Raw genomic sequence first — 27648 nt, 5'->3', positions numbered from 1 at the left:
AGGTCTGTAGTTGATGATGTTATGTTTATCTCCATACTTAAATATAGGAGTGACATAGGATTGTTTCCATATCAAGGGCATATGGCCTGTCCTTAATGAGAGTTCAAAAATAATAAATAGTGGGAGAGCTAGAGTTTTGCTACATTTTTTAAGGAAAACCGGAGGCAGACCATCAGGTCCAGAGCCTTTCTTTATATCTAGGTGTTTCAAATAATTTTCAATAGTGGTAGGACTGAACTTTAAGGATCCAATGAGTGTAAATGTCGCTGGTGATTGTTGTGACACGGTACTTGTAGAATGCACAGTTGGCAAGCACGGGAGACTCTGACCTAATACTTCTCGTTCTAAGACCCCTGTCCAGCAGTGGCACAGTAAAGGTTTGTCGACGAAGACAAGTTAAATCAAATCTTGTACTGAGTATAATCAAAATATTCCTTACCCATTGTAAAATGATTTCTATTACTGGTCACATTGTAGATCTTCGTTTGTCTGCCTGAATGTCCGTGTGTCCGCGCCGTGTCCCAGCCAGCGGCCACCAGTACGTTGGTGACAACGTCCACTGGAATGAAGTCCATTCGATTGTTCGTATCGCCCCGAATTACGTGGATCATGCCCAGAATAGAGCCGAGTACGAGCTGTCAGAAACCAAAGATATAGTTACATAGCTGCTTAAGATTAGGTAGCCACCGTGGTGATGTAACTTCTTTTTTTTAATCTAATTGTTCAGTATTTAGAACTGGTCGAAATAATGAGTATAAAAAGTAAATTCACAATTTTAAAATGTTGAAGTTTCTGTGTGTTATACACATAATACATACAGTCGGCATTCGGATTTCGTCACGGGACGTATATTGTATTATATAGTTTATCACGGAGGTCCTGGGGACCTATTCGGGAGTCGCGAGTGTGTGTGCATCAAGGACGACCGGTCGCCGAAGGGAGCAGCGCACCACTCATCGGTATTTTTATTGTTTTCACCTACACTATTGTCAGTAGCACATCTCAGATTCACAGATACTGTCAGTAGCGCACAAGAATCTGAGATGTGATTAGAGTCTCCCCGATACCTGAACAATAGATATGTTGTTACCCCTCAGGTCTAAGATTAAGCGCTTCGTAGAAGTGTCTAACTTGGTAAGCTCTTTGTGTCTCTAGTATTTTGTAAAAATAGTTCCACGTACCCCGCTAGCTCCTAGGACCTGGTTGGAGTCAACCCATCCTGGAGATGGCTCCCGGTATGCTCCAATTACTAAAACAATATTTGGAAGATACTGTTAAAACGCTCAGAAGGAATTCCAAAAATACAAAATATTCTTCCATAATCATCGACATTTACAACAATATACGAGCATCTTTATATAATAATTTATCACACTTTCTTCACAAGAGACATTGTAAAATTCAGATGAAATAATTTCATTGCTTAGAGCAGTGTTTCCCAGCCTTTTTCAGTCCACGGACCCTTAGGAAATCAAGCACAGTTTTCACGGACCCCCTTAATAAAATAAACAGAAAAAAGCGGATTAGGTATTTATTTGAGTTATTACAGATACAAAAAAAACAATGTATGTGGTTGAAAAAAGCAGTAAAGCGGCCGTTTTGCATTTAATGAGTGATTTATGTATGGTCCAGAGATGACACCGCGGACCCCCATACATATACTCGCGGAACCCCAGGGGTCCGCGGACCACAGGTTGGGAAACGCGGGCTTAGAGCAAGACTGAATATTCCAAAAATATAAAAATAGAATAAGTATTATAATAAACTTCCAGTCCCAAAACTTACCTATAGCTGGTCTGACGACGCACACGGGCAGGTCAGCTGCCATCGTCCTCACCGTCTCCTCCGCCACCGCCTTCGTGAATGTGTACGTGTTTGGCCACTCTGACCCACGACTGTCAACAAATATTAGGCAAATTTTAATAATTTTTGATACCATTTAAGAGCTTATTTTTGGTATTCCAAATATATTTTTGTGATTTGTTGATCGGGATCACGCACCTCAATTTGTTAAAGTTATGAGCATATTAGTACTTAATTATTACATTCTTTAACGATGAAGGAAAACACCGTGAGAAAACCTGCCATCCCAATCGATCCCAATGATATGTGAAATCTACTAATATGCACTTGGCCAGTGTGGTGGGCTATGACCTAAGGAGACCTATGCCTAGCAGTAGGACAGTAATAGGTTGACGAAACTCACTTTTTTAAAATGTCATTAAGGTAGTCAATCTCATTATTCTCCGCCAACGTAATCATATCCTCAGGCGCTATCGGAGCCTCGTAGAAATCTTCACGCACTGCCTTATTGATACGATGTTTAGTAGCATGAGAGTATGCAGTGGACACATGCACCATTGATCTGTTAACATTAACGTTATTTGAAGAAGGTAGATCCCTTTATGGATCGATCCAGAGGAACCGTCGATTCACTTATTGTTGTTTAATAACATGTTCTGATCTGTGTGGTAAGGGGTACAACCTTATCTGAGGAGTTTCAACTTAGTCCTTAGCGATAAGAGTGAAGTGATCACGAGCGCAGTTAGACATTAGATCGTTTTTAAATACTTTTGCTACTTATTTTTTAATATATGACAATGCGACATGATGATAATTTTTATAATCACTTGAAATTCTTTCCAAAATGAAATCTATCTAGATTATTTCTCACCAAAAAGCCACGTTCATTAATGATTCAACTATTATAAATGGCTTGGCTTCAATATCGGCGAATTAAAAAACTATAATTCCTTAGTTTACCCCCGAAGAGGTTGATTTTAAAAAAACTATAAAACATGTGACATATTATTTCAAAGTCATAATTTTCAAAGTCCTTGTTTCAAAACCAGTGGATTTTTAGAGGCTTTCATTTATTAACCCCTTGAGGGCGGAGTGTGGAAAAAATAAGTTTTTATGAAGTAGGTGGTTAAGTCATAACAAATATTTCTATAAGTATACTTAAGTTGTAATTTTGTAAATGTGTGATAGAACTGAATTATTCCACTTACTTAAGCTGGCGACAAGCCCTGGCCAAGAGCATCATTTCCCTGGTCCCTCGTACATTCGTGATGGTCGCAGTACGTACGTCTTCTTGGAAGTTTACTGTTGCCGCCATGTGGAATATTACATTGACCTGCATGAAACATAACGCACGATTTGTGTGATAAAGTGTAATGTAGGTATGTAATGTGATATAATGTAATGTTATGCAACGTAATATAATGTAATGTAATAAATTAGAATAATTTAGTCTCAAATTAGCATATCCTACAAGGCCAGAAGTAAATGTACATCATAAGCTCCTTTATTATTATTTCTTAAATGTTACAACTGTAGGTGAACTTAATAAAATAAATAAATACATAAATAAATTATAAAAAATATCAAGACTCAGTTGATGGGTAGATACAGATTTATATTTATAGAATCACACTACACAATATAACAGTTATAAGTATTTTAGGAACAGACTATGAGTTTAAAGAATAACAGTCATAGCTGCGATTAACGTCAGCACTCATTGAAGTCCACGACCAGAACGCTCCTCTCTGTTCACTCGAGCGCCGCCATGATGTCATCCCCACTTCACATACCCTCTCTCATTGCAGATCAAATTAAAGACTTATTATTTTAATGCTTTATAATAAAATGTGAACTGTTGACGACAATATCCGGCCCTCCTGCATACACATTAGTTCTCGAATGTCTCCGGGTCTGGTGTAAATGCTGAGACCAACTGTTGACGACAACACAATCGCCTGTGCAACTATTGTTCAACGATAGTCAATATGTAGTTGCACCGTTTTCATCAACTACCAACCTTGACTAAGCTACTAACTGAGACGTGCCGCGCACCGAGTACTATTATAAAAGAACACATTACCTCCTCAGTGATAGTCTTCCAGTCATCTTCACTCAGACCCATCTTGAGCTCTCTAACATCTCCATCTATTGGGATTATTTTGTCCGTGAAATTTGGGTACAATTTTTTCATAGGATCGTATACCTGGAAACACGTCTCAAATGAGCTTGTGATATAGAAAAGATGTGCTGAACAAGCGTTCAGGAAATTTGGTATAAATGGCCACTGGACATCTGTAACATTGAATAGTATTGGCCGACGAGATCAAGAGCATTGCTACCACTGCAACCAAGTTGTAATTAATGAAGTAGATGTCCCACAGCCTTATCTTCGCTTCGGATGACCAGAAGGCTGGTAGCTATTTTGCCCAAAAAATTAGCCTTACTATACAGCGAGGTAACGCTGCCATCTTTCTGGGAACTGTGCCACAAGTAGGAGGAGGAGGAGTGTGGGACAATTTTATTTTATAAGTATAACTTATTATTATTTATTACTTTTAGTGAACTTTACTTTACTTATTATTATATTTTTATTATTCTTGTGTTATGTAATAAAGGCATTTACGTAATTTAAAAAAAGTTGTAATTTGTTTTAAAATATAATAGATTGTACTGTAAACTTGCATTTTGCAACTTTTTGCAGTAGAAGAGCTGTGCGAGACTTTTGTTATACGTTTTATACAGCTGTACTCACTGGGTCAGATAGGATTTCGTGCAGTCTCACTTGCGCCGGCTTCCCTTTCTTCGGTCGAAGCAAAACGTAAATTTTTCTAACATTACAAGATCTGTCAACATTTTTTATGATTATACGATTTAATTAATAACTGGTGTTATAAATTAAATTATTTTCTGAACTAAAAATCACGCTATAACAGTTATTGAAACTAAAAAGCAATAATTATTTGCAAACTTGCGATAACTTTCGCTAAGGCGATCGAACAATCTCGCTTCGAAAATCGTTAATCCTGAGGATGACATGTTAATAAGGACAATGGTACAAACTTATTAAAATTGTGTATTGCCATCGGTTTTTGATAATTCTTCAAAATTTCGAATTAAACTGAACGTTCAAAGTGGATATAGAAATCGGGTTCAATGATTCCGTTACTTGTTACTTACATACATACCTTCATACATACATACAAACATACAACCCAAGCTAATAAAAGCGTGTTAAAAAGGCTAAGAGTCCACAAGAAAGGGCCCCCAAAATAGAAAAAATATCAAATTTCCAAAAAATCCAACACTGACCAAATAAAGTAGAAACTAAACGTACCTGATGAGTTTCTCGATGAGTTGCTTCCCCAGGAACCCGGAGCCCCCCGTTATAAATATTGTCGCGTCATCGTACAGCTTTGCCACGTCAGAGTCGCCGCGCAGAAGCGCTTCTTCTATGTTCCTGTGCTTCGCTTTGAATGCTGTCTCCACTGCTAGAGCTGGATCCATCTATGGTAAGGGTTGGTAATTGCATATATTTTTTGATAAACTATGATAACTTTGTAGTTAAGAAACTCGGCTTCTTCATAAAGGGGTCAGAGGTTTAAAGGTGTATAAGGAGGTATGAAGATGGTAGAACCTTTTGTGGTTCGACTCCAGCGGCACGACCGCCACACCTATTTCTGCCTTATAACAGCAGAGTTAAGCGCTGCTGTGTTCTGGTCTTAAGGGTATGGTAAGGGAGACATACTTTTCCGAGGCGTTCCAGTTTAGTCCTCAGGGGTAGCGGCGCATCTGTGGCTGACCTCCAGTACGAATATCTAATCCTATCTGGGGTCGATTACAGATGTCCATGGGCGGCAGTAGCCACTTACCATCAGGTGGACTGCGTGCTCGTCTGCTACTCTATATTATAAATAAAAACTCGGGCATACATCTCTGATTTTTCAGAGTTATGTGCGCATTAGAAATTAATTATCACTTGCTTAATTAAACAGTGAATTCATCAAGCGAGTCTTCAAAACCTTCAACAAAGAAATTCTTACCGTTGTGAAGTCTACAAAAAGTCGCCAAAATTGCTTCAAGCTGTTATACTGTTAGAAATTAGTGGTTTTCCTTCACTAAATTAGATCTGTTAGTACATATAATGTGACCTAATTTCCTGGTCGCCTGGCAATGTCTGCACCGTAGTACAAATAGATTGAATTTTATATAGATTTGTGCAAATTTATTCAAATTCACATGTCAAAATGTTTTTATTTACTGTTTTATTACAACATTGAGCTGAGACCAAAAGGAGACCGATAAACTTGTAAGGAATGCAATCCCGTAAAAAATTACAATCCCGGTATTTGCGGAGTTGGGCATTTTTAATCCCGGATTCCACGTGGTTCGTAGACCCGTAGGTTTTTTTACAGTATAGGAGAAGCAGGCGACCGTACAGTCCGTCTAATGGTGGCTACTGCCGCCCATGCATATCTTAGATTAGATTAGATTCCTAACAATCCTACCTGAAGTCGACTACAGATTGGCCCATCTCTGAAGATTAAGCTGGAATGCCTCGGAAATGTATGTTGCCCACACCCTTCAAAGCGGTACATAGCAGCTTTGCATTGCTGTTATAAACAAGGAATAAGTCTGGCGCTGGTGTGTCCGGGGTTGAACCTCAGGATTCTAGCACCTTCAAAGACTCCAACGTTGTCTATATTCTTTGTCTAAGGCATTTGCGAATGTCGTAGGCAATTAGTTGACCTAAACTTATGCACTATTCAATGTTAATTATAAAGTCAAATGTCGTCATTATTTTATACCATAGACCGAAGCCGTTTTAGCGTTCTCGGTGAAGCTACTATCACATTATCAACTTATTATTATTAAATTTTAAGTGAATTTTTAACCGACTTCCCAAATAACTGGTTATGTACGTTCAGCGATATTTTCGCGAAGCCGCTACGGATCGACATAATTCAAACACCATTGTGCGGCTAGTTTCACAGGGGGTCCCATTTTTTGAAATTTGAATTTTTTTGCCAGTTTTCCCGGATAATTGGAAAAACCCGATTTCTTTTAAATTTATTCAAGTTATTGGAGTATTTCTTAACCAATTTTATTTTGTTTTTGTTCATTGCGGTAGTTTCCTACCTTGACATGGGTATGGTCTGATGATTAGAACTTTGAGTTATGGAGTGGGATTCATCATCACTATCCCTGTTTTTACATATTTTATGATAACTTCTGATGATCATAATCATGATCTGCTCACCCAATTCATATGAAATTGAAAATGAACTTTGAGTGTCTAGAATAACATGATATGATGAAATATTCGACCTTCAACTCTCCAACCCGGATAATGCTAAGGTGCCTATTTTACCGTTTTTGGATTTTATCATAAAAGCGTGTTTTTTAGTTTTTTGAAATTTATTTATTTTATTAATTTTTAGTATTACGTTTTGCCCTTTGAGTACTGAATCCTAAAAATCATACAATCATACAAGATTGCATTATAGATATGTTTCAGTATATTTGAGTTATAGAAAAATAACATTATTAGTTTTCAAAACTAAAAATCAATCTAGTAACTTTGGGATGAACTTTCTCTAAGGCGCTTGAACAATCTCGCCTCGAAAATCGTTAATCCTGAGGATGTTGATAAGGACAATGGTACAAAATTATTAAAACCGTCTATTGTCATTGGTTTTTGATAATTTGTCAAAATTTTGAATTAAACTGAACGTTCAAAGTGGATAGAAATCGGGTTCAAAGATTCCGTTACTCTGTTACGTATATACATACATACATACAACCCAAGCTAATAAAAGCGTGTTAAAAATCACTTATATAGACTAACACTATAATAATAATATATATATATATGCCTTAAATCAGCGGTCGGCAACCGACAAGGGCCACTTAGTGGCAAAATAAATTAAAGGCGGGCGGCACTTGTAATATAAACCCCAGAAGCCGAATATACCTGTAGGCTCGACTTGGGGGGCACTACCGGGCCCCCAGATAATTCATCAAATCACATAGAAAAAATGAAAATGCTCTTCAAATTGTTAAAACATATAGAATTTAATTAGTACACGTAAATTACGTTTATATAACATTACGTTTATAGCTAAATAATTATGGAATTTAAATAGAAATTAAAATTACAAAATTACTACTACACTCGATCATTTATTGTCACTATTGACTATAGGGTTGTTTGCGGTTCGTTCATGCATTTATTTTGATATTATTAGTACAACAACAACAACAACATCAAATACTCTTTATGTGCACACCACAATACAAGAAAGCCATTAAAAATATTAGAGACGGTATACAAAAAGGCGGTCTTATCGCTAATGAGCGATTTCTTCCAGACAACCTTTGGACGGAGTTAAAGATATATGAGACATGAAGATTTTAGCTTGGTTTTTAGTTTTAAACTACAAATATTTATCAAGCTTTTACTAGCTTGACCTGTAGATAAAAGTGTATGCATCTGGATATGTAGCGAAATCCTTGAAGGCGCTGTTTATTAATTTTGAAAGATCAGATGAATTCAAAATTTAGAACAACTAGCAATAACCGATGACAAAAAACGATTTTAATACTTTCGTCCTTATCAGAATCATGTGAATTAACGATTTTCCCTTCGTAGACGCGGCCACAGTTGTCTATTCCAGTTTAAATGACAACACAATGGAAAAATAAACGTTTAATATATATTTATTTACAATCCCTTTTTATTTTTATTCTATTAACATCCTAGAAAAATCCAATTACCGAAAACACAAAACACATTAATTTAAATATCAAATATAAATATAAAGTCACAAAAATATAATGTGCAATCCTAAACAATAATTGCTTCTTTCTGCCATACTCGGTGTTCTTCAGATCATCTTTCACAATATATCGCCGAAGGCCTAGGATCCACATAACAATCAACTCTATATTTATTTATTTACAATCCCCTTTTATTTTTATTTTAATAACATCTTAGAAGAATCCAATTATCGAAAACACAAAACAAATTAATTTGTATATCAAATATAAATATAAAGTCATAAAAATGTAATGTGCAATCATTAACACAAATTGCTTCTTTCTGCCATACTCGGTGTTGTTCAGATTATCTTTTATGATATATCGCCGAATGCCTAGGATCCACATAACAATCAACTCTGTGTTGTCTACGAGGCTCATGTCACAGTTGAATAAGACTTTGTCGGTGGTTGAGAGGCTGTTGTATAAACTCAGGGTGTTATTATCCTCAAATAACCATTCGTTCAACCCAAAGTAAGACAACACTAGTCCCAGATTGTTAGCTTTTTTGTAAATTTTCAACAACCTGAAAACGAAAAATATATGTTAAGTTTTCGTTTAACAAAACAATATTGTTACGGTCTTATTCATAAAAAATGCTTATAGAAGGTTTTAAGCACTCATTAGTTAAAGTGTTCAATAAGCTTATAAAACGTTCTATAAAATTGCTTATTCATAAACGTTCCATAAACCTTCTATAACTAATGTGTCGCTAAAGTCAACTATAAATGAAAATGTTGCCATTATAGTGAAGTTGGCGAACAAATTGACAAATATCCATAGATAAACATCATTAAATGACATTATTTCGTACTAAAAAATATTCTGTCTTGACATTCTTGTCAATGCGTTGTCGATAAAACCAAATAACATGTCAGTGTCATTGTAATTGTAAATACCGCGAATTTAAAAATATTTAATTTGTTAAAATGGGATGTGAAGCAAAAGTTGTTAAAAGATAGAGGAGTGGTAAAATTGGTTGGATATTAATGTTTTATATAATATTGATTTAATTATATAAAGTTAAATTCAATTAAGTTTCGTTTTGTAAACATTCGCAATATCTTATGGCAGTAAACCCTGTATTTCAAAAGGTGTACCAGGACCTCTGCGATCTAATTTACGATCATTACGTACGAGACCAATTATAAAATTTACTGTCGATTTATTAAAGCGATAACGCTTCCTATAGTCTTCGTCGTATAATGAAAACGGATCACTCTTTGGTGCAATGTTCTTCGAAGTGGACGGTTTTCTAGATTTTTAATAATATCTAAGCTTTGTAAAATTTACATTGTAATTTAAAATAGTGATATAATAATGTTATTTATCGGATATTAAAATAAATTATTTCACGTTTGTATACAAAATGGACATTGCCATAATTTATTCAAAACGTAGTGTCAAATTAGGTTAGTAATCACTAATCAGCTGTTGAGAGTCGGCCATCTTTGTCTTATAGCACTGTTATAGTAGGGTTCTGGCCTCTATAAGTTATAGAAGGCTTATAGAACGGTTTAGTGCCTAAAATGCGTTACGAATAACACTTTTTGACAATCGTACTATAGCAACGTTATAAGTGTGCTATAACTTTTTATGAATAAGACCGTTAGTCTATTAGAGATGGATACGTGTTGTGTTGAAATCTCAACAAAAGCAACCACGTGAAAATGGAAACCAAGTTCAATATTAAGATAAGCGTAGATGTCGTTCACGGAAATAAGAACAGAGACCTAATTAGATACCATATACTTCAGATAATCTTGAAATTTTTGTTATTCAACATACTTAAATTGATTTAAAACATTACTTCACACAATGCTCGATATAAAAACTTCTTAGACTTAACAGTCTTATACACACATTTATCTATGTTCCGGTTTAGCATTAACTTTGATAATAAATATCCACAAGTGACCTGGTCTCTGCTACTTTGGCATAGGGAGAACTATTGCTAAGCCAGGCGATCACCTGGCCTGCGGCATTGCTCCAATAACATCAGATCGTATCTTGTACATATTATTGTACAATTATATGGGAGTTGATTAGAAAACTTCAAAAGCGTGATTCAGGAGACATGTGGCGCCATCTTTTGACGAGTTACTGAAGGAACAGTACCTTAGTTTCTTCCCCGTGATATAGAGAGCGCTGTCAACGATGCTCGCAGGAATATAATGCAGCAACCAGTTCAATATTATGTAGACAAACTTGTGTTTCGTCAAGATGGTGAAGCCATACCATATTGTTTTGGGAGATGCGAATTCCCTAGCTCGAGTGCTTACTGTAAGGAACTGATGGCCTGGAAATAAAAATTGTTATATAATAGGTCTCTGTACTCTCTGACCTGTACTCTTAGTACGAGTTTTTACGTTTTGACAAAAATGACTTTTTGTTTTTGTTTATTATTACGTACGATTGTATCAGTTCTGATACAATCCGCTAGGGGCGCTGATTGGAAATGTATGGGCAAATACGCAAACAAATACCAAAACAATTACGTTTTTACAAAAATGGATGGTAAGGGTTCAATCGGTTTGATCTGTCAGAGTAAGGATGTAAATATAGAATATAGATGTAAATATATTATATAGTTTTTCACTCACTTTTTAAGTTTTTTTTTTAATATGGGAGTAGCAGACGAGCATGCTGCAGTCCACCTGATGGTAAGTGCCTACTGCCGCCCATGGACATCTGTAATCAACCCCAGATAGGATTAGATATTCCTATCTTAGGTTGGCTGCAGATGCGCTGCTAACCTTGAGGACTAAGTTAGAACGACTTGGAAAAGTCTGTCTCCCTTACCACACCCTTCAAAACGGAACACAACACAACGCTTAACACTGCTGTTATTAGGCAGAAATAAGTGAGGCGGAGGTGCCGCCGGAGTCGAACCACAAAGGCTTTCACCACCTTCAAAAGTAATGCGATGCCTCTAGTTTATGTTGAATCTAATCTATATGAGTACGTGAGTATTGAGTATGAGTAGGTGACCCAAAGTTCAACACACAGCACAAGTCACTGAATCTACGTAAATAAAGTGTGTAGGGCACTAAAAATCGAATTTTGAAAATTCCACCCCTTAGGGGTTTTGAAAAATTATATGAAACTTCATCGCTTTGGAAGTTAGATATCTGCATTTTAAATTTACGCTCTTGGTTAATAAATAAATTGTTTTTTTTTGCTTTATGATAATTCTACTCCTTATGTTTATACTTTTTCTTACATCTGTTAACAGTTTAATGAAATCTATATATATAAAAGCGAAAAGATACTCACGTTCAAAACGTATTAATCAAGGTTTTGACTAAACTGCTGAAGCTACAATCATGAAAGTTTAAACATAGCTTCATTTTATAATGTAGATGCGCACTAAGAACGGATTTTTTGATATTCCACCGTTAAGGGGGTTAAATGGGGGTTGAAAGTTAGTATGAAAGTCCGTCAGTTTTAAAGCAAACTGGATGAAAATTGGTATTTAGCTTTCTGATTTAACGTTATAAAAATCTAATCTAAGGGATTTTCCAAAATCAACCCTAAAGGTGGTTAAATAGGGGTTGACAGCTTTTTTTAAATTTTTCCATTTTGGAAGCCAGCACTATAAAAGTTAGCCATTGCTTTACTGGTTAGATATAATAGAACTTTAGTTCTATCGTTTTTGGAAAATCAACCCCTATGTGGGTAAAATAAGGGTTGTAAGTTTGTATGGAATACCCCCAGTTTTGATGTAAACTCTATGAAAATCGGTATTTGGGTTTTCGATTAAAAATAATTAAATATCTATTTCACCATTTTTGGAAAATCAACCCTTAAGTTGGTAAAATAAGGGTTGACAGCTCATTTTAAAATTTGCCAATTTGAAAGCTAGCACTATGAAAGTTAGTCATTGCTTTACTGATTTGATATAGTGGAACTTTAATTCTACCGTTTTTGGAAAATCAACCCTTATATGGGTTCAATAAGGGTTGTGTTTGTATGAAAGTCCCCCAGTTTTAATGTTAAATGTACGAAAATCGGCATTTGTGTTTACGATAGAAAATAATTAATCACCTATTTCATCGTTTTTGGAAAATCAACCCTTAAGTTGGTAAAATAGGGTTGATAGCTTATTTTAAAATTTGCCAATTTGAAAGCCAGCACTACGAAAGTTAGTCATTGCTTTACTGATTAGATATAGTGGAACTTTAATTCTACCGTTTTTGGAAAATCAACCCTTACATGGGTTCAATAAGGGTTGTGTTTGTATGAAAGTCCCCCAGTCTTGATGTAAACTGTATGAAAATCGGTATTTGGGTTTTCGATAGAAAATAATTAAACACCTATTTCATCATTTTTGGAAAATCAACCCTTAAGTTGGTAAAATAAGGATTGACAGCTTATTTAAAAAAATTGCCAATTTGAAAGCCAGCACTACGAAAGTTAGTCATTGCCTTACTGGTTAGATATAGTGGAACTTTAATTCTACCGTCTTTGGAAAATCAACCCTAACGTGGGTTAAACAGGGGTTGAAAGTTTGTTGGGAAGTCCGCACATTTTGAAACAAAGTCTATGAAAATTAGTATTCAGCTTTCTGATTGAAAATAATAGAACACCTATTTTACCGTTTTTGGAAAATCAACCCTTATGTTCGATTAATAGGGAATATAAATTTATTATAAAATCCGTTAATTTGGAAACAAGGATTGTAAAAATAGCATTTAGCTTTCTGGTTTAAAAATAATTGAGCTTCTTCAACACCGTTTATGGAAAATCTACCCTTAAGAAGGTAAAATAGGGGTGGAAACTTCGTTTAGAAGTCCACGGCTTTTTAAGCAAAGACTATGAAAATTGTTATTTGGCTTTCTGATTCAAAATACTAGGACACCTATTTCAGTTTTTTGAAAATCAACCCTTAAGGTTGTTTAATAGGGGATGGAATTTTATTTTAAAATCCGTTTATTTGGAAACAAGGACTGTTAAAATAGGATTTAGCTTTCTGGTACGGAATAATAGATCTTCTTTAACAACGTTTATCGAAAATCTACCCTTAAGAGGATAAAATAGGGGTAGAAACTCCGTTTAGGATTTCGCAGATTTTAGAGCAAATTCTATGTAATTTAATATTCTGCTTTCTGATTGAAAATAACAGAACACCTATTTCACTGTTTTTGAAAAATTAACCCTTAAGGACGTTTAATAGGGGATGGACCTTTATTTTAAAAACCGTTAATTTGGAACCAAGGACTGTAAAAAATGGTAATTGGCTTTCTGGTTGGGAATGATAGAACTTTTTTAACACTATTTATGGAAAATCTACCCTTAAGAGGGTATAATAGGGGTAGAAACTTCGTTTAGAAGTCCGCAGATTTCGAAGCAAAGTCTATGAAAATTGGTATTTTGCTTTCTGGTTGTAAATAATATATCACTTATTTTTCCATTTTTTTAAAATCAACCCTTAAGGTCGTTAAATAGGGGTTGGAACTTTATTTTATAATCCATTCATTTGGAAGCAACCACTATGAAAAATTATCATTAGACTTAATAAAGCATCTGAGTCACTGTTTTTTTTAGATCAACCCTTAAGATGGCTATAAAAGGGTGTATGCATTATGCCTTTCTGTTTACACATCTGTTTCAGCATTTTTAGCAACTCAACAATCAACCCCATTAGGGTACTATTAGTAAAGAAAGTTTCTTTAAAAACCGTTATTGAAGTTACTTCCTTTGGCGTGTCTCAAAAAAGAACATAGAAGGAAAAAGCAGAGAAGTTTAGTGTAGGGCGAAATTCCACGGGCCGACGTAACATATATTTTAACATGCACTTCAGCACGCGCAATACATTCCGTATTGCGCGTGCTGAAGTGCAGGACACGGGGTTTTTTAAGGTTCCGTACCTAAAGGATAAAAACGGAACCCTATTACTAAGACTTCGCTGTCTGTCCGTCTGTCCGTGTGTCACAGAGCTCTATCTCTGGAACTGTAATAGATAGACATTTGAAATTCTTACAGAGGATGCATAACTGTGGCCGCTATAACAACAAATAATAAAAGTAAAAAAGTTGAAAACAAAAAGGGGTGTCCATACAACACAAACTGCTATTCGATATTTTTCCAACTAACTATTGAACCGTTAAAGGTAGACAGTTCAAATTTTCACAATACGTGTACTTCAAATTCAAATTCAAATTCAAATACTTTAATGACTGCTGCAATATTAAATACTAGAAATTTAAAAAAAAGAAAATTTTGGTTATACGGCGCCCTCCAGGTGCGGGTTTGACTTGCACTTGGCCAATTATTAGTAACGCGCAGATCCGCGGGCCACAAGGGAAAGTCGCGGGCCACACACCACCCGTGGGTGTCGGGTTGCCGACCGCTGGTGTTGAATATTATCTTTCAGAAATTTGCTGATAAAGTATCTATTGATGCATGTACATAGGAATATTTTTGAAATTCTACTAAGGAGGCAATAGAAGTGTTATATACATCTTAATCGTATACATACATACGGGAATCTTTTAGGTTCGAAGTTAGAAACGTGAAATTTCAGATAACGTCTATTCAGATAAATACACGACAACTTTGAAGGGGTGCAAATTTCATATATGATAGTGCGTAAGTTTATTCAATTTAGCCTATATTTTGGTATACTGATTAGGTACATCGCAACTACTTTGGACACACTGCGTGCCAACATTTTGTCCTGCCGTGGGGTATGGTTGTGGTGGGTATGCGTGGATTAGTGATGGTGATGTGGTAGATACATAGACCTTGGATTAAAATTTTGGGCTAGAACAGGGCTACAGTATCCCCTGCCTGTCGTACGAGACTAAAGGGGGACTTCAGGAGTTGGGGGCGGCAAGAATGGGAGCTCTAACCGCCCAGCCAGAGACCGTGGGAAGAAACGCTGTATGTAAGGCTCCATATAACATGGACGGTTCCTATGGAATAGTGTAAATAATAATTATAGTATCCTACATGAAACTTATTTTTAAAGAAGGTTTCATTACAGTCCACTAATTGGAGTTTTTGTGTATGTTTCTGAAGAAAGCTTGACCAATTTAGATACAGAGTGACGAAAAAAAAGCTTTTTTAATTAAATATTAATGCTACTTTATCGTTAAAATTGTTAGGTACAAATTTACGATTACAGTTATTTGTATGTCATATAATATTGTTTTACGCGGGCGAAGCCGCGGGTTCTGCTAGTAATCAAATAATTGTTACGCCCAATAACATTTTTTAACTAACAAGACAAGAGATCTTAAAAAAGTTCTTAATGGTACCTATGTGAAGTAGACCAATACGTACTTGGCAAGCGTGGCAGACTATGGTCTAATACTTCTCGTTCTGAGAACCCTGTGTACCAGTGGGATAGTTAATGGTTGTCGACGAAGGCAAGTTAAGCCAAATCTTATCCTGAATATATCCAAAATATTATAGTAGGGGAGCCCACTACGCTAAATGTGTAGAAACTCGAGCGTCATTGGGACCTATACGATTGTGTAGATTAGACATTAGAATGAAAATAATTATAGTTAAAAAAACTAAAAAACACGCTTTTATGATAAAATCAACTAAAAGGGTGGTTTTCGAACCTGATAAATGGAGCACCCCACACTTTTTCCACAATTATACTATTTACTGTTCCTTAATTGATTCTTAGATTGAAAATTATTTTCTACTTTTTAGTTGATTTTATCATAAAAGCGTGTTTTTTAGTTTTTTTAACTATAATTATTTATTAATTTTTAGTATTTCTCGTTATAGCGACAACCATTATTCATCGTTTGTAAAAAAATCAAGTGTCTATCTGTCGGCGACTGACTAACGATATTTTATGAATAATTGTAATTAACTTGTGTTTTAAGTCTGACTGAATATGTTTATATAAGTTTAATAAGAAAATTATATTACGTAAGTTTTAAGTTTAAGGATAAGACACGGTAGATGGCGCTATCGGTCGCATTCGTTGTATTTTATTAGAGTTTTTAGGTATTTTTATGAAAATAGTATTGTAGGTTAAGATTTTGAGATTTATACATGTTTTATGTTTTTAAAGTTTATGTTATCTCCTAGAATATGTTTCTAGCTTCATATTGATATAAGATTAGTAAGAATCAATTGTGATAATTTCGAGATAATTAGGAATATTGACATGTAAAATGACGTAAGATGTACATTTTTGGAATATTTTCACGAATAACTTTGTAACTAATTTAGGTATGACAATGTAACTTATGTAGCTAGATAGGGCTAATTATAAGGATTCCAACAATGTATAACACATATATGTAAATTTTGGGAAATGAATAAATAAAGAGGAAAAACTAGGTCAGCCAAAGTGAAAATGACATGAAAATGGGCCTAAATAAGCGCGGCTCTCTTTACGGTATTGCTCTGGGGTAGCTCAGAAAACCAGTTTTCCGGCCTAAGCATGGTCTCAGCAGAGAAGAATACGAAGAAGACTCCTGAAGAAGAAGAAGACTCCTGGGGAAGAAGAAGACTCCTGGGAAGAAGGAAGAAATCTGAAGAAGGAAGCGTTCCTGTTTAAGAAGAGGAAGTAGGGGTTAGGTCGGGATAGGGAAGAGGCTTTGGCTGGCCTACACTCTTGTTTCTATTGCACGTCAATTATTGTTTCTATTGCACGTCACCCCTTCCCCGCACCTACCCTCTCTACGGCACGGGACAGGCGCAACTCCCCGACGCGACGACTATCACCACGAGCGGGCTTCCGGCGCCGGACGGAAGAAGGCCGTCCGTACAACATCACGCCCGCACCCCTATACGGTCGCAGGTTAGGTGGCGGCGTGGCATACCACCACACCGCCGAACACAAAGCGCCCCGCGACAACAGCTGGTCCTTCGAGCCGGATCATCGTGCTAGTCGTCATATCGTCGGGTTACTGACGCCGCCATGCCAATCACACGGAGCCAGAGGGGAACCTCGCCGCCGAACCAGTCGACTGCGCCCCGCGCCACGGAAAGCGCGCAGGGGACAACTGACTCTTCGGGGACATCGGGCACCGCAACTGAGGGTACGCTTACAACATATGAGTCTAGAGTCACTTCAGGCACCTTGGCAACTGCTCCAGGTGTTCCAGCTGCTCCAACTGCTGCAACAGCTGGAACCCGGAAAACGCGGTCGGTGAAGTCAACGAGACGTCGGGAGATGGAAGCCAAGCTGGAATTGGCACGCCGACAGCTGGAAGAAGCAAAGGCAGCTGCAGAACTCGCCAAGGCGCAGTGGGAGCTGATCCAGGTGGAGAATGAAGAGTCCGAGGTCGAGGATGAAGACTGGTTGCATAACGCGAACATCCACACATGGGTGCAGTCGACGGTGGAGAGGATGTCCGGGGAGGGGCATCAGGGGGAGGTGTCCGGGGAGGGGCACCGACTGGGGGCGTCCGGGGAGGGGCGAGCCGGTCAACCTCCAGTCACTATCGTCAAGCCTGAAGACCAAGCGGAACCTTCAAGCAACGGGACCAAGGAATTGGCTGAGGCCATCATGAAGGCCATTAGTGTTGCGCCGAGGAATACATCGCAACCTAACTACGTACATGAATTACCCGACTTCGATGGAAGAAGCGAAGAGTGGATCGCCTTCAGGACGGTATATGAGGACACCGCACCGCTGTTTACGGATGTACAGAATATGGCGCGGCTGCGGCGGTCAATTAAGGGCACGGCAAGGGAGGCTATCAAGAGCCTATTATATTCAGAGTGCCCTCCTGAAGAAGTAATAGAAGCTCTTCGTCGAAGGTTTGGAAGACCAGAAGCCCTGATCCTGATGGAACTGGAAAAGGTAAAGAATCTTCCTAGGATCAATGAAAATGCGCGCGACATCTGCGTGTTCGCCAGTCGAGTGAACAACACCGTCGCGACAATACGGGGGCTAAGAAGACCGCAGTATCTACACTCACCGGAAATGGTAAGGATTATCGTGAGCAAGATGCCGGCGGTATTGCAGTATCGGTGGTACGACTTCGCCGCCGACGCAGAAGATCAAGATCCAGACCTGGTGCATTTAATGAAGTTCCTCAACAGGGAAGCGGACCGGTGTGGACCATACGCGACACAGGAGACTACGCAGCAGCCGCGCCAGCCTCCCAGACGTCAATTCACGAACACCACGTCCGAACAAATAGAAGAAAAGAAGACCTGTCCACATTGCCAGTACGAGCATCACCTCTTCGAATGTCGCAAATTTCTACAGCTGCCAATGAAGGAACGGTGGGACGTCGCTACCAAGTCGAAGATGTGTTTCAAGTGTCTCCAAGGACGACATCGGAAGGAAACATGTCGGCGTCCACCGAGCAAGACATGTAAGCGGTGGCATCACTTCGTGCTTCATGAAGAACGATGGGATCACCCGAAGCCCGAAGAGAAGAAAGAAATTGCGAACAACGTCATGCTCCCGGTGAACACTGCAAGGACAGCGAAGGCATATTTGAAGATGGTTCCTGTTGAGCTATATGGACCGAAGGGAGCTGCCCGGATCCTAGCGTTACTGGATGAGGGGTCAACTGTCACGCTTCTCGACTCTGCGGTTGCAAGACAAATCGGCCTTAAAGGACCCGTGGAAGCACTCACCTTGGAGACAGTAGGTGGGAAGACCATCTCCAAGCAAGATTCAATGAAGGTCAACGTCAGATTGAAGGGAATGCACCAGACCAAGAAGAGAACCATCTCTGGGGCCCGCGCGATAGATGACATCAACCTGACGCCTCAGAGGTTGGAAATAAGAAGAATTGAAGAATGCGCTCATCTCAAGCCAATATCGAAACAATTGTATTATGAAGAAGAGTCACCCAAGTTGTTAATCGGACAAGACAATTGGGAGCTCATCGTCTCCAGAGCCACACGCAAGGGGAAAAGAAGTCAACCCGTAGCATCATTGACCTACCTAGGGTGGGTGCTACACGGGTCCGATGGAGCAGCATCAAGACCTGTGAACTTCGTAACCTGCGCGCACGTGTTTTCTAAAGAAGAGGATTTGGAAAAGATCATCAAGGAACATTTCGCCGTGGAATCGTTGGGGATCCAGCCACGTCGACCGACCACAGACATAGAAGAGAGGGCTCTGGCAATTTTGGAAGAAACCACAAAGAGATTGGACAATGGGCGCTTCGAGACCGACTTGCTATGGAGAAATAAGGAAGGGAAAATGCCGGACAATTACAAGCAAGCGGAAAACCGGTTAAGGAACATCGAGAAGAAACTGGATAGGGATCCGGCACTGAAGCAGGTGTATGAAAGTCGGGTAAAGAATCTTGATAGTAACGACGCAACGAGGGACGTGCCCAAGGACTTCGGGAGTGGACACAGATGGTTCAATGGACCTTCGTTCCTAGCACAAGAGGAGGAATATTGGCCGGAATCACGTACTGTCAAGGCGGAGCACACGGGAGAAGAGAAGGAGAGGTCAACTGTGGGGGCAACGAAGCCCGTTGATCGGCATCCAACTCCGAACCCAGTCAAGTTCTCAAGTTGGACTCGACTAGTGAGAGCGACCGCAAGGGTACTACAGTTCGTCGACCTGTGCCGAAAGAAGAAACACGCAGTGAACGTGTCCCGCAAGTCTGAGCGTCAATATCCTACCTGGAAAAGAAATAAGAAGAAAGCCAAGGTAGCAATGAAGCCCGTGAACAAGAACACCCAAGAAAGAAGATTCATTCCCCTCGAACCCGACCAAATAAGAGAAGCCGAAAAGATCCTATTACGAAGAAGCCAAGAAGAGAGCTTCCAAGATGAAGTACGCTGCGTCAAGAAGATGAAGCCATTCGAGAAGAATAGCAGGCTTAAGAAATTGGATGTCGTCATGGAAGATGGATTACTACGACTCCGAGGAAGAATCGACGCGGCAAGACACACTCGGCAAGATAAGAAACCTGTGGTGTTAGACAGCAAGCACCACATCACCAGACTGCTCATCGCGTACTACCATGAAGAATTTAACCATGGTAACCACGCGACGGTGATCAACGAGTTGAGGCAGCGCTACTGGATCCTGGGACTACGGTCTGCGGTGAGGGCGACGGTTCATCGGTGTCAGTGGTGCAAGGTGTACCGCGGCACGCCACGACTCCAGCCGATGGGGAATCTCCCGCTGGAACGGTTACGGCATGGGGAACCGCCGTTCACATGCACCGCCGTGGACTACTTCGGGCCCATGAGCATCACGGTGGGTCGGCGTCGTGAGAAGAGGTGGGGCGTTCTGTTTACGTGCCTCACAACCAGAGCCGTCCACGTAGAACTGGCAGCATCTCTGTCAACGGACTCCATGATCCTGGCGCTACGAAGAATGGCAGCAAGAAGGGGGATGCCGAAGACGATCTTCAGCGACAACGGCACCAACTTCGTGGGGGCCAACAAGGAACTTCAAGAAGCCCTCGCCAGCCTCAACAAAGAAGACCTCATCACCACAGCCGAGCGGATGAGCATCAGGTGGAAATTCATACCACCTGGGGCTCCGAACATGGGCGGGGCATGGGAGCGCCTGGTCCGTTCCATCAAAACGGCCTTGGCGGTCACCCTCAAGGAAAGGCATCCCAAAGAAGAAGTCCTGCACACTCTGCTATTGGAGGCGGAACACCTGGTGAACTCAAGACCTCTTATCGAAGCCGACGAAGACAACGAAGAAGGTGCCCTCACTCCCAATCACTTCTTAATTGGGAGATCCTGCGGCACAAGATTGGGGACATTCACCGACGAAGACCTCACTGGCCGGCGCACATGGAGGACTGCGCAGCGACTAGCCGACCACTTCTGGAGCAGATGGGTGAAAGAGTATCTTCCAACTCTGATCCCGAGAAGAGTCGACGCGAGAGCTGCCACAAGAGATTTGCAGAGTGGAGACACGGTCCTAATAGTGGACTCCACGCTGCCACGAGGAGCCTGGCCGAGGGGTGAGGTGGTCCGAACCTTCCCTGGGCCCGACGGTCGCACCAGGGTATTGGAGGTGCGCACTACGGGGGGCGTGTTGAGACGTCCCAGCTCCAAGTTGGTGCTGCTGGTACCAGCACGACAGGTCGACGTCGACGACGAAAAGGTCGACGACACAGGCGGTGGAGCATCGACCAGCGAGCCAGACTGCGGGGAGGCGGTCGTCACGTCGAGCCACGAGCATGGAGTCGCCGGGCCAGGAGTTGGTGCTACGCACGAGGGGGAGGATGTCGGCGACTGACTAACGATATTTTATGAATAATTGTAATTAACTTGTGTTTTAAGTCTGACTGAATATGTTTATATAAGTTTAATAAGAAAATTATATTACGTAAGTTTTAAGTTTAAGGATAAGACACGGTAGATGGCGCTATCGGTCGCATTCGTTGTATTTTATTAGAGTTTTTAGGTATTTTTATGAAAATAGTATTGTAGGTTAAGATTTTGAGATTTATACATGTTTTATGTTTTTAAAGTTTATGTTATCTCCTAGAATATGTTTCTAGCTTCATATTGATATAAGATTAGTAAGAATCAATTGTGATAATTTCGAGATAATTAGGAATATTGACATGTAAAATGACGTAAGATGTACATTTTTGGAATATTTTCACGAATAACTTTGTAACTAATTTAGGTATGACAATGTAACTTATGTAGCTAGATAGGGCTAATTATAAGGATTCCAACAATGTATAACACATATATGTAAATTTTGGGAAATGAATAAATAAAGAGGAAAAACTAGGTCAGCCAAAGTGAAAATGACATGAAAATGGGCCTAAATAAGCGCGGCTCTCTTTACGGTATTGCTCTGGGGTAGCTCAGAAAACCAGTTTTCCGGCCTAAGCATAACGCGTATCTTGAACGCCCCCGCAAATTGTATTTACCGCCAAAAAAGTTCACAGTGCCAAACGCCGCGAAACTGGATTGCAGTGATTACTCACAGGATTGCGGTGTATTGGATCACAGTGTGTGGATTGCAGTGCAAAGAGGACCAGCCAGACCAGCGAGAGGATCCCGTAGGAGGCTACGAGCAACCGCCGGAACCACCGCTGCGACTGAAAGGTACCACTCCGAGCTCTCTTTCCAACTTTTTCGGCCTACCCTCCGCAAAGCTTCATTTCGGGGAGCGAGCAGGATAGCACCATCGTGTGTATCCACTCACCTATCCCTTTTCTGCGAAAAGGGCGTTGTGTTGGACAGTCCGCGCGTAACTGAGTTCCGTCGTCCGTCGCTGGCACCCTCGCCCGGCTTCACACAAGAGTGATTAACCCGGTGTGGGATGGCCGCGCGGCGACAGAAGAAGCAGGAAGAGGAGACGCGTCGGCTGTCCGACGCGACCCGCCCTGCAGCAGAAGGGGATGAGGGTAGGAGAGTGATGGTGCGCGACCTGTTCGCGCCCGGAACGTCCTACCACCCCCCGCGGAGGGGCCACTGCACACTATGTTTGTGGTGAGCAGAGGCCGAAGAGGTGCTCGGAGTGGTGGCCGGACTCGTCAACCCGCCCAACCACCCGGACAACACCCAACCGGTACCGAGCCCCAGGACCCACTAGAGCTAGAAGAAGAAGAGACTCCCGAGGAGGAGGAAGGCCCCGGACAGAGTATGCCGAGCTTGGAACCGCTCCAGCTCCCGAGCCGCCCCGTGTCTGAGGCCATAATTACACCAAGGAGGGCGAGTAAAATCCCACGAAGGGTCTCGCCCTCAGACCCTCAAGAGGAGAGACCAGCCAAGATTCAGACACGGGAAGCCACACCAACAGAGAGCTCGTCTGAATACGAGGAGAGCAGGGAGGAACCGGACGCTGAGGTGGAGGTTGCTACTGCTGTATTGCATAAGGTAATCGCGCACCGATCTCCCCCGCGATCCCCCTCCCCATCCACACCGCCCCCGAGGGCACCCTCCGTCGAGGCCGGCCTCGACAGTACGTCGTATGCGAATTTAGCATCGATGTCGTCACCGTCCGGCCGGGCGGAGGCGACCGCGAACCCCACCAATCCCGCACAAGCCCCACCCTCTCCCCCCCGCGACGATATTCAGGTTGCAGTAGGTAGGGACAGGGTTAGTGGCGGCCCAGCCTCACCTCATGGTGTAAGGCAGGGCCTTTCATATGCTGAGGCAGTGGTGACACAGGCGCCTCAGAGCGCCTCACCACCACCTATCCCCACGACATCGGCAGCTGCACAAGCGCCGCGCTCACCCGTCGTCGGTGGGCCCTCCCAGGGTCCTCGTGACGGCGACAGACCCAAGGGCTACCCTCCCATCGTAGTGGAACGTATGCCCAATTGGACGCAGCACTTCGAGGTGCTGCATACCCGATTGGGCCGTGCGCCAAGCGCGCGGCCTTATGGAAGGGGGATCCGATTCATCCCTCAAACCCCCGAAGAGTACAGGGTGATCCAGGGCTTCCTGACCGCCCTGTCCGACACAGAGCCGGACCTATCCTGGTATTGCTATACCCCACGGGAGAACCGCCCTACTAAGGTAGCTGTGCGGGGACTCCCGGGGGATACCAATCCAGAGAGGGTGTGCGGGGCGCTCAGGAGCCTTGGGTTTCCTGTACGCTTCGCGACATACATCCCGCCCAGACGAGGGCGTCCCGGATGTACATTCCATGTGCAACTCGACCACATGGACCAGGAGCAGCTCGCGCGCCTGTATAGGGTAAGTGAGCTGCTTTATATGCCAGGGGTAGTTATCGAGGCGTGGAGGGGCCGCGGCGGCCTGGCTCAGTGCCACCGCTGCCAAGGCTTCGGCCACGCCTCGTATAACTGCTTCAGGCGGCCCAAGTGTGTTCGGTGTGCACAGGGACATGCCACCCGGGACTGCCCCCTCCCGCGTGACGCGCCGGCGAAATGCGCTAACTGCCAGGGGCCGCACATGGCTAGCGATAGACGTTGTGCGGTCCTTAGGCGTGTGGCGCGCGCCAAAAGCGTCACGCTGCCCCCACCGATCCCCGGCCCCCGCCAAGTGCGTGGAGCCGCGCCCCCTCCCCAGGCACCCCCTGCCAGAGGTCGTGCGCCGCCCACAGCGATGGGATCCGAAGTGCGGCAAGTGGAGGAGTACGCACCCACGGCCGGTGCGTCTCTTATGGCCCCGGCGAGGGCTCCGACGTCTGAACGCCGTAAAAAGCAAAACAGGCGGCGGAACCAAGCCAAGCGGAGGCGCGAGGAGGCTCGGAGAGCACCACTCGCCGAGTCGACTCCACAACCAATGGAGCAAGACCACCCAGCTCCAGAGACGCATCCGGCCGTGGAGGTGACCCCCACCCCGACGGCGGCGCCGGTGCGGGCAAGGGCACGCCCTGAGCCCGCGCCGGCGCAGCCGCCGCGGCAGCCCGCCCCAAGACCCACCCGTGCCCCAGTCCCGGCCCAGTCTGTCGCCGAGGAGGGCACAGGACGTGTAAGACCGCAGAGGCGGATTAGAATCGAGGTACCCCAAGATCACCCGACTCCCCGCCCCCGCAGTTCCATTACACCCGTCCCCGTTGAGCGGCCCTTTCGGGCCCTCGGGCTGGACACGCCCGCTGACGTGCTCGTCACAGCCGCCCAGGCAATCAGCGAGGTCGTGGCCCAGCACCCGGACCTCATTGCGGCCGTTCAACGAATTATCCGCGACCTCCTCGGCATCCAGTGTGGCATCCCTCAGGGTGCTGTACTGGAATCCGGGAGGCGTTAAATCCCACCTGCATGCGTTGCGTGGCCTCGTCCGGGAGCAGGACATTCACGTCGTGCTCCTGGGCGAGACTAAGCTACGCGCAGGCCTCGATTTTAGGCTGCCTAACTACCACGTGTACCGACGTGACGAAATATCGCCCGTGGGATTTCCTTACAGGGGAACCGCGGTTGCGGTGCGCCACGACTTGGTACACGAGGAGTTGCCACTCCCGGCCTTCACCCAGACGCGCTCCATAGGGGTAGCGCTGAGTGCGGCCGGGAAGGACCTGCGGATATACGCGGCCTACCGCCCGCCTGGTCCCCAATTTGACCCGCAGGACATCAAGAACATCATGGACAGTGGTGCTCCGACCTTGGTGGCTGGCGACCTCAACGCCAAGCACTTGGCTTGGGGATCCAGAGTCACAACCACCGCGGGACGGAAGCTGTACGATGACGCCGAGGTTAAAGGGTATGAGGTACAGGGGCCCGAGGCACCGACCCATATCCCCTCGACCGAGTCCCACCGCCCAGATGTCCTGGACATTGTGCTTCACAAGGATCTCCCGTGTCCAGTCCATGTGGAGGTGTTGTATGACCTGGACACACAACACCTGCCCATATTGGTCGTTCTTGGCCTTGGGGCAGCGTGTGTCGAACCCCCCAGACTCCGTAATAAGACGGACTGGGATAAATTTAAAAATCTATTACCAACAGTAAAGTTTAGCGGCTCGCTCTCCTCCGCCGAGGGGGTCGAAGCCGCCACCGAGGCAGTACAGACCTCCATTGTTAAAGCCCTGGCGGCTTCGACTTCGCAGTCCCCTGTGGAGACGGGCCGCTATAGAACACCACTCCCAGTCCGTCTTAGCGACATGCTCGCTAAGAAACGCAAGCTGCGCGAGCTCTGGGCGCGCACGCGCTGTCCCCGGGTCAAGCGCGACCTGAACGCGCTGGCCGAGCGGCTGTCTGGTGAGATGGCTGAGTTGCGAGGGGCCACCTGGGAGATGCGAATCGACCAGGCGGGCGAGTCGCAGACGTCGCTCCACCATCTTAGCAGACAGCTGACACGAGCCAAGGTCCCCGTCACCCCCCTCCTAGATGGAGCGGGGAGACGGGTCCATGCCGCGAAGGACCGCGCGGAGATCCTTGCGGGGTACATGGAAGAGCAGTTCTCGCCCCATCCACCCGCACAGTCAGTCTCCGCGCATCACGAGTATGTGGAACGTAGAGTAGGGGACCTCCTTAGGGGTCCGACACCGGCACTCGAAGGGATCGAGTTTATCTCTCCCACTGAGGTAAGGAAGGCGGCACTACGTCTACCCAGGCGTAAGGCCCCAGGCCACGACGGGATCCCCAACATGGCGTTAGGTATGCTGTCCAGAGGGGCCCTGGTCGCAGTGACTCGGGTCTTTAACGGCATCCTCCGCACAGGCTATTTCCCGACCACCTGGAAACTAGGGAAGGTAATCGTCCTCCCGAAACCGGGGAAAGACCGACGTCTCCCGGCTAGCTACCGCCCCATAACCCTGTTATCAACCACAGCTAAGCTGTTTGAGAGACTGGCGTTGAAACGACTGCGTCCGTTCCTTAATATAAGGGACGAGCAGTTCGGGTTCCGCGCTGGTCACTCTACAACGCTGCAGCTCACGCGGGTTATCCATCATTTATCATCTGAGCTCAATTACGGGCGTCACACGGTCGGCGTCTTTCTCGATATCGAGAAGGCGTTCGACCGCGTATGGCACGATGGGCTCATATGCAAAATGATGGATACACCTGCCCCGGCGACGCTGATACGGTTGATAGCATCGTTTTTAAGTGAGCGGCAGTTCTTTATTTCGGTTGAGGGCGTCGCCTCAGACCCTAGGCCCATCCTTGCGGGGGTGCCGCAGGGCAGCTGCCTCTCTCCGTGGCTCTACGCACTCTACACCAACGACGCTCCCACTCTACACGGTCACCTGGAAGACTGGGAGCGAGACGTTATGCTCGCGTTGTTCGCAGATGACAGTGCGTACTTCGCGTCGTCCCGTCGGGCGGACATTGCTGCACGGAAGATGCAACGTCTGCTAGACCTGTTACCTATGTGGCTAGATAAGTGGCGCATGGCTGTCAATGTCGGAAAGACAGTCGCAATACTTTTCAGCCGCAAGCGTATCATGCCGGCTCCGCTGAGGCTCCGTGACACGGAGATAGCTTGGCAGCCTTTAGTTAAATACCTAGGATGTAACATCGATCGCTCGTTGCATATGGTCCCGCAGGTGGAGCAAGCGCTCCGCCAGGCCCGAGCGGCCCGAGCGATGCTCCGACCGGTGCTTACATCCAGGTTACCGTTAAGGACGAAACTAGGGATCTACAAGACCTATGTTCGTTCACGACTTACCTACGCGGCACCGGCATGGTACGCGTTGGTTTCCAGGTCGAACCGACAGCGTCTCCAGGCGCAGCA

The 27648-nt window shown here is 43.5% G+C and overlaps 3 protein-coding genes across 3 annotated transcripts in view; 1 reads left to right on the top strand and 2 right to left on the bottom strand.

Moving 5' to 3' along the window:
* Window positions 1-401: 401 nt before the first annotated feature.
* On the bottom strand, window positions 402-5310 carry LOC140756806 (fatty acyl-CoA reductase wat-like). The gene is made up of 8 exons (XM_073092342.1): window positions 5141-5310; window positions 4559-4649; window positions 3887-4009; window positions 3012-3136; window positions 2207-2365; window positions 1786-1895; window positions 1182-1249; window positions 402-635 (listed from the first exon to the last, which is right to left on the bottom strand). Exons 1-8 carry the CDS (start codon window positions 5308-5310, stop codon window positions 402-404), a joined length of 1080 nt encoding a protein of 359 aa, XP_072948443.1.
* A 594-nt stretch (window positions 5311-5904) lies between these two features.
* Window positions 5905-27648, bottom strand: part of LOC140757012 (fatty acyl-CoA reductase wat-like) — a 34175-nt gene continuing 12431 nt past the window's right edge. The window contains exons 4-6 of the mRNA XM_073092567.1: window positions 10741-10921; window positions 8915-9148; window positions 5905-5980 (exon numbers count right to left, since the gene is read on the bottom strand). Of these exons, the coding sequence (XP_072948668.1) occupies window positions 5905-5980; window positions 8915-9148; window positions 10741-10921 (491 nt within the window). The remainder of the gene's footprint in view (window positions 5981-8914; window positions 9149-10740; window positions 10922-27648) is intronic.
* Window positions 17516-21784, top strand: LOC140756804 (uncharacterized). The gene has a single exon (XM_073092341.1). It carries the CDS (start codon window positions 17516-17518, stop codon window positions 21782-21784), a length of 4269 nt encoding a protein of 1422 aa, XP_072948442.1.

The sequence above is a fragment of the Epargyreus clarus genome, unplaced genomic scaffold (assembly GCF_041222505.1).
Source record: "Epargyreus clarus isolate Ecla_fem2 unplaced genomic scaffold, WU_Ecla_fem_2.2 ptg000036l, whole genome shotgun sequence".
In the NCBI taxonomy this organism is placed as follows: domain Eukaryota; kingdom Metazoa; phylum Arthropoda; class Insecta; order Lepidoptera; family Hesperiidae; genus Epargyreus; species Epargyreus clarus.
Note: the sequence above shows the minus strand (reverse complement) of the source record. Positions and strands in the feature narration are given on the sequence as shown.